The sequence below is a fragment of the Podarcis vaucheri genome (genome assembly GCF_965113315.1).
Source record: "Podarcis vaucheri genome assembly, chromosome: 1".
Taxonomy (NCBI): Eukaryota; Metazoa; Chordata; class Lepidosauria; order Squamata; family Lacertidae; genus Podarcis; species Podarcis vaucheri.
Genome location: NC_138759.1, coordinates 85738745 through 85746904, shown reverse-complemented (window position 1 = coordinate 85746904; position 8160 = coordinate 85738745). Strand labels below are relative to the sequence as shown.

Here is an 8160-nt window from a genome sequence, read left to right as displayed (position 1 = left end):
AAAGGGGGGAAGGGAGGAGACATGTTTTCCACAATTTTTTTCTCCAGGACAGGGGGGCCTGGTGGAGAGTGCTACATGCCTGTCTTCCCACCTGCCACATTCCTGTGCTTACTGGAAGGGAGAGAGGAAGGGGTATGATGGGGAGGTTTCTGCAGTGTGAACACAACAGCAGAGTCAATGTGGCACTTCTGCTTCTGGGTCTGCATTGTGCAGACACCCCCCCCACTGCCTCTCCCTCCCAGCAAGCACAGCAACAAAGCGGATGGGTGGCCTGATGTGCATTGTCTCCCCTCCCTGCTTTCTGCCCCTGCTGCAGGGCTAATCTTACCATCAAACAGAATGAGCCAGCCATCTCAGGCCGCAGATGCAGAGAGGCAAGGAGTAGCAGAGAGGAGGCCGAAGGTCAGGATTGCTTTTACTTAAAACTAACAGTGCACACAATGACTGTGTAAACTCGCACTAAGGCAAAGTTGTCTGTTTAAAAAACTAGCTTGGCTATTTTACATATTTTAAGAGGGCGATTTACTCACATAGCAAAGTGACTTTTTTTTTTTTACTTTCTATGTTTGTTTTAACAAATGCATAACAACAACTCTCAATTTAAAACCACATACTACAGAAATCCCACCAGAACACACAACAGAAATACCACAAACATCGGCATTTTTGCTGCAATGCCAGAACAAACAGTCAAGATCTCACCTGGATGGAGTCTAAAGGCTAGCAATGTGGGTACCCACCAAATTTCAGAACCAGGAGCCTCCACAGAGAAGATCTGCCCATGGGTCATTATCAAACATGTAGCTCACAGGGGTGGGACATTAAGAGGGGCTTCCCTTATGTACCTTTCTGTATAACAATGTATAGGTATAACAATGAGCCACCAAAAAATGCATAGGTTAGGCTGACCTGCAAGGTAACAAAGCCATCTTCATGGTGGTTCCTCTATTATGAAATTCTCTTCCCTCTAAAGTTCATCAGATCCAACTCTTGGTCCTTTCAGGAGGATGGTAAAGACCTCCCCCTCCCTCCCTTCAGCCTTCAAGTAAGCTTGTCACAATTTTCTCCTCACATTTTAACTGGCATCTATCTGCTGGTTATTGCTAGTTGTGAGTGCCTCAACAACAGTGTGAGCCTCAGGCCTTTTGTCTACATGACGCTGCAAGAAACTGTACAGATGAGTCAGACTTACTATGCTTCACATGGCTCCGCAAAGGCTGGCTCTTCCGTTTCCCTGAAGAATGAAAACATTGAGGTATTTCAGTTCCTAATGGTACTATTTAGGAGAACATTGCCAGGATGAAGAATACTAATGCTGATTTCTATTTCATTTAAGCAGGCCATGGTTTTCTATTCTGTTCTCCATCATTTTTAAAATAAAAACATTTCACCAATTAACTGAAGACGACTGACCAAGCTGCAAAGTGTGTGGGCTCTGTTGTCTTTTAATAAAATAGTTCACAGCAGTGCTATTTTTCTAGAAAAGGAGGTGCTGGAACTCATCATGAACACCTCCCTTGTTTTCTTATAATGGCAATGGTGCCCACCTGAGAGGTGCCGGAACTGAGTTCCGGAGAGTTCCAGCAGGGGAAAAAGCCTGGTTCTATGCATACCTATACTCACTATGTTTTCGGGCAGGGCGTTGTTCCCAAGGAAGCGTGCACAGGGTTAGTCTTAGGTTAGGTATACACTACAAGCTTAAAATGCAGCTAGGTCATTCTTTTTCTCAATTTGGACCAAAGCTGGTTTAGGGAAAAATGCATCAAAGTGCAGGCACAGGATAGATATGAGTCGTGGCTAATGTCCTGTGCATACCGCTTCCCAAACCATTGGTGGAAACACACACTGGATGCAGAGTAAATGGGTACACAGCCTCTCTTGGCTAACAATTAAGAGTCCAGTTTTCCAAGTAGCGCTTCTGTTTCAAATTACCTTGCAATATTTCCTGGTTTCAAAGGGCTTGGAATCAGCTAGTGCAGGAGTATTTCTACATTGCCTCAGGTTCTTTGGGACTTGATGGTCCTTTGAGACATCCTCACCAGAGCTCTACTGATGTACTGAACTGTACTGATCAAGCTAGATGTGATTGCATCAGTCCCATTTTTTTTCACATCTTTCCCATCCACAGTTAAATCACTGTCATCTTTTTTGTTGTTGCTATGACATCGATCATAGGTGAATCTGGATACAATATGAGACGTGGTAATCTATCATGGAACATGGAGTTTGTCCTTTTGGGCTTGACCAGTAATCCGGTAACTCAGAAAGTCCTCTTTGCTCTTTTTCTGGGGATGTATCTTGTGACCTTGGCAGGGAATATTCTCATCATGCTGGCGATAAGAGGGGACCCACACTTGCACACACCTATGTATTATTTTCTGAGCCACCTCTCCTTCTTGGACATGTGCTACACCACCACAATCATTCCTCAGATGTTGTCCAACTTCCTGGCAGAGCGCAAAACCATCTCCTTTGTGGGCTGCATGGCACAGATGTACATCTCCCTGTCTCTGGAAGGAATCGAATTCATCCTGCTAGCTGTCATGGCATACGGCTGGTACATGGTAATCTGCCATCCCTTGTATTATAATGTTCTTATGAACCAACGGCTCTGCATGCAGATGGCAGTTGGGTGTTGGCTCTGCGGTTTGTGAATGCCCTGTTGCAGACGGTGTTCACTCTGCACTTGCCATTCTGTGGAAGGAAGACCATCAACCATTTTGGCTGCGAAGTCTTAGCCGTCCAGCAGCTGGCCTGCTCTAGCACCTTTGTGGGAGATGCTGTGATGCTAGGAGCTGGTGTCCTCATTCTGCTCACACCCTTCTTCCTTGTGCTGGTGTCTTACGTGTACATCGTCACAACCATCTTCCAGATCCGTACAGCAGAGGGAAGGTGCAAAGCTTTTTCCACTTGTACAGCCCACCTAGTGGTGGTGACCCTGTGCTATGGGACAGCCATCTTTGCCTACTTGCGACCTAGGTCCCACTATTCACCTAAGCAGGGGAAGACTGCCTCATTGTTCTATTGCATTGTTACTCCCATGCTGAACCCCATGATCTACAGTTTGAGGAACCAAGAGGTAAAGGGGGCCCTGGTGAAGGTTGTTGGGCTAAAGGGCAAAAGGAGAACCCTAATTTCCTCATGATAGTCTTTTGTTCTCCATCAAGTTCATTCTCGGCATCTAAGTTGATCCCTCTATATCATTACCTGGGTGTTGTAAGTCAGTGGGACTTAATTCTGAATCAACATACATTGGATTGTACCTTAAATCAGTCAAAACTGACAGGGTTGAAGACCAATGGGCAAGCAGCAAATCGCTTAGTCCCATGCTTTCTAGGATGTGACAGGAGGAAGTATGGACAAACTCTTCTTGCATTGCTAGGCCATGTAGTATAAAGTTACCCATATTTCTTTGTCTTGTGCCTCATACCTTTACTGACACCTTTGTGTTTTGTTCTTGAGAAAGGGCTCTTTTGGTATGTATTAGAGCTAGGTTAAGTTAGCTTTATTGTTTTATTTCTGTATTATAATTCCCAGTTGTACTTTATGCTTTAAACCAGTGGTTCCCAACCTTTTTTTGGCCATGCCCCACCTAAGCATCTGTAAAATTCTGATGCCCTCCCCTGTGATATATAATTCTTATTATTCAAAAAGTGAACTCCTGTTCATGTGGCGGAAGCCTAAAAAGCCATTAACTTGGTCTAAACAAGCTTCTATATTGCCCCCCTAAAAATCAAATTGCCCCCCTGTGGAGTGTGTGCCCCACGTTGGGAACCGCGGCTCTAAACAGTATTTTTTTAACAATCTATTTCTCACTGGCACACAGGTTCTGTCTTTTTTGCTGTCACTTTTAATTATGTCAATAAATCTACTTCTACAATCCTGGTGTGGTTTCTTGGGAAAAGCCATGGTGGTGGATCCAGTTAAGTGACCTGTTGGTTAAACTGCTACTGAGTAACCTTGTGGGCTCAAGGCTCTCAAGGCATAGAGTATGGTTCTTAGCTGTTGCTTTTTGGAGTCTTGAGGTTGTTTGGTAAAGTCTGGGAGTCTCCTGGCTTAGGCTGGTTGAATTACAGGAGTGGTTGCCTTTTTCATCTCTGTCCAATTGGCATCTGCTAAACTGGGAAGGGGCTGAATCCGAGGTTTTGGAGACCTGGTCTTCTTGACAGCTGTTTTGTGACTTATTTATTTATTTATTTTAATGGGTTTTCTGCTTCATAAATGAACTATTGCCTATGCTGCTGCTTCCTTTGCTCTGTATAATCCAAATAAATGGGGTGCCCAAACTGTCTTTTGCACAAGGGCCCACAACGAAGTAGGTCACCATTGGCAGTGCCTTCTTACACAATGCAGCATTTGATAAAATCTGAACAAGTGATATTCAACTATTTTTTACGCAGAGCCGCCCCACTGCAATTAACCTAACTTAGTCATGCCCATTCATTTCAATAGGTCTACTGATTTTAACCATTATAGCCCTAAATGGTTTGGGGCCAGCTTACTTGATTATTACCACCATCCATATATGCCTATCTGGACTTGAAGTCATCTTCAGAGACCCTTTTCTGGTTGCCCCCCCACTAAATGAGCTGTAGTGCGTGGTTACTGAATAGAGGGTCTTTTTGGCAATGTACCCCAATTACAGGATATACTCTCCAGAAAGGCTCACCGGCTCTTTCAGCACCAGCTGATACCTTTTTATTTTCCCAGGTATTTTGAATTCTTACAATCTTTTAGTGCTTTTAAATGCTGTTTTATATAGTTTTCAGCTGGTTATTTTATCTCTTCTATTTTTTTATTTATAAATATGGATTCTTTGCTTTCCCCATTGATTCTCATCTTACATTTTTTTCAAACTGTAATATTTGCCACCCAGAGAATGTTAGTTATTGGACAGTATACCAATGTTAAAAACAAACACATTTTTTTGTTTTATTTCAATTTTGCACAGTTAGGAGTACGAGTGATGCATGAAACAATCTATTCTAACCAGGGTTTCTGTTCATGTACAACATTTGCTTATTGAGAAAACTTCAGCCTTCCTGAGAATCTCATCAGCGCATCCTTCACCTCCTTATTCCTCAAGCTGTAGATCAGGGGATTCAGCATGGGGATCACCACTGTGTAGAACACAGAGATCACTTTGTCTCGGCTCAGAGAGTAGCTTGAAATTGGTCGGACATACATGAACACTGTGGTTCCATAAAATATCAAGACAGCTGTGAGGTGAGAGGCACAGGTAGAGAAGGCTTTGCGTCTGCCTTCTGAAGAGCGAATATGCAAGATCGTGGAGATGATGTACACATAGGAGATCACAATCTCTGCTGAGGTGAAGATGCCATGGAAAGTGCCAAAGGTGTAAAGCACAATCTCATTACTGTAGGTATCACTGCAGGAGAGCTTTATGAGAGGGGGAATGTCACAGAAATAATGATTGATGACATTGGAGGCACAGAAGGAGAGCCTGAACGTGGAGATAGTTTGTGCAAGAGCATGGATAAAGGCGATAAGATAGGTAATGCCTACCAGCTGAGCACAGAGTTTCTTTGTCATTATGGCTGTATAGAGGAGTGGGTTACAAATGGCCACATATCGGTCATAGGCCATTACAGCCAGTAGAAGGCACTCAACGCTTGCAGTCAGGACAAAGCTGAACAATTGTGCAACGCAGCCACCAAATGAAATGGCTTTCCTGACAGCTAAAAAATTCACCAGGGTCTTGGGAGTTATAGTTGAGGAATAGCAGAAATCCACAAAAGCTAGGTTACTGAGAAAATAGTACATAGGGGTGTGGAGTCGGGAATCAATCCTAATCAAGACAATCATCCCAAGATTCCCCACACAAGTGATCATGTATATTGCTAGAAAGAAGGGAAAACAAATAATGGCTGCCTCAGGATTTTCTGTGAGGCCTGAGAGGAAAAATTCTGCCACTACAGTATGATTTTCTCTTGCCATTTTGTTATTTGATGATGTGCAGCCTCCACACTAAGGACCTTTTGGTATTTCTGCAGTGGAATGTGTCTTCATACCAGTGGATTTTGATATCAATGTCTCCATCTATGAATAAAACATTTGAGAAAAATAACAACATGGAACCTAATCAATGATAATCTTGAGCAATGTTAATAATTCTACTATCAATTAATAATATGTAAATGCAAGTTGAAAACTGTATTAAAATAACGTATAACAAATATGTATGTGTTTTTCTTTGTCAATATATGTTCCATCCAACATTCTTTTGAGAAAGAAAGTGCTAAGAATTAAACTGTCCTTGATTGCTGTGATCTCTTTCAAATCTCAGTTGACATATCCATTTCTCTAGCACTAACAGTTCCAGACTCTTTCACTGAAAATATATAAATATAATTGCACCCACATAAAGCAGTACCAAAACAGTATCAAAGATTCCTATTGTATAACAGTCATTCTCTCAGTTTAAAACTGTAACATGTCTATTCAGAGTTCAAAGGGACTTACTCCCAAGTAAGTGTGCACAGAATTATACTGATTTGGATGTAAATCCTACTTACTTCTGAGTAGGCAGTATTTATTTTAAAAACCCTCAAAGTGGTTCACAAAGACATGTCCAATAACAAGACACAAACATCACAAAAGGTTCTTCACCAAAGTAATCCTATCATCTTCGAATGTGACAGCTATCAATAAATACAATTTAAAAAAGCAAATATTGAATTAATTACCCACACCTTACTTTAATGTAATTATAAGAAATGTTTACAGTTCAAGGCTTTGTTTTGGGGTGTTGGTGAGTGAAAAAGTCAGACTAAGTAGCGGCTTTTTAGAAGCTTGCTAATTTAGTCCATGGAATAAGATAGTGCATGATTTAAAAAAAATATATAGCAGCATTTATAAAACCTTAGCTGGTTCAGGCTCTTTCATCCATCTGAAAAATGAAGCCTGATGAGAGCAGATTACCTTTTTGTTGTCTAGCTCAGTTATGCAATTAGGTCCACAGACGACACTGGCCCATAAAACAGCTTACAAAATACTGCACCTTTGTTAATTTGTAATTTGTTATTTGTAAATCTTGCCTGCTTGTGCACCTAGATTCTTAGGTGTGATATTCCCTGATCTTGTTTTTTATTTGCTTCAATCCTCACATATTTTCTCTTAATATCATCATTTCAAAATATATGAAATATTATTTACCATTCTATGAAACAGCACTTCCACTTCTCTCTGTGTTTATTTTTACATCCTAGACATAAACTGCTGCTATCTTTGTTACTGTTGCTGGAAATAGTTGTCAGATAAGAAGCCAATAAAGCTAGCCTCTCTTTGGGGACCAAAGTTTAATAGTATTTTATTATATTCAGGGTTCTGGGTTGGTGGTTGACCAATACAGGACCTTGTTTTTTAAATATCAGCCAATAAATTTGCAAGACAGATCAACAATATTTACCATGATGCAATGCACAGTTTTCTTACTGTTGAATGAAAGTTTTTCCCTTGTCTCCAGAGCTTCAGAGAACAGTGGCAGTCCTTCATCATAAAAAGTAACACAAGATCTTCCCTTTTACACATTGCTACCATCGTCTGGCTGCAATGATGATAACATTTCATTGTGTTCCGCTACAATTCAAGGTGCAGAATCGCTCACCGTTGTGTCCCTGGCTACTCCAATATACAGTCACCTAGGAGATTTATATAGTATATATTTTTAAAAGCTATGGTTCATGGAAGCTCAAGGAGAGTGCTGCTTTCTCCAGGACAGGGTGGCCTAGTGGAGAGTGCTACATGCCTGTCCTCCCACCTGCCACATTCCTGTGTTTACTGGAAGGGAGAGAGGAAGGGGTATGATGGTGGGGAGGTTGCTGCAGTGCGAACACAACAGCAGAGTCAATGTGGCACTTCTGCTTCTGGGTCTGCATTGTGCAGACACCCCCCCCACTGCCTCTCCCTCCCAGCAAGCACAGCAACAAAGCAGATGGGTGGCCTGATGTACATCGTTTTCCCTCCCTGCTTTCTGCCCCTGCTGCAGGGCTAATCTTACCCACCAAATTTCAGAACCAGGAGCCTCCAGAGAAGATCTGCCCATGGGTCATTATCAAACACGTAGCTCACAGGGGTGGAATATTAAGAGGGGCTTCCCTTATGTACCTCTCTGTATACTGAGGTATATCAATGAGCCAC

General features: G+C 42.0%; 2 protein-coding genes across 2 annotated transcripts in view; both read right to left on the bottom strand.

Moving 5' to 3' along the window:
• The window catches only part of LOC309517280 (uncharacterized protein), a gene marked incomplete at its 5' end in the record, with an annotated part of 34648 nt that overhangs the window by 22559 nt on the left and 3929 nt on the right, over nucleotides 1-8160 (bottom strand). The gene's annotated exons all lie outside the window — the stretch shown is intronic.
• Nucleotides 5020-5971, bottom strand: LOC309526374 (olfactory receptor 8U3-like; the record flags this gene model as incomplete). Its single annotated transcript, XM_082212371.1, has 1 exon — nucleotides 5020-5971. Exon 1 carries the CDS (start codon nucleotides 5956-5958, stop codon nucleotides 5020-5022), a length of 939 nt encoding a protein of 312 aa, XP_082068497.1. The 5' UTR covers nucleotides 5959-5971.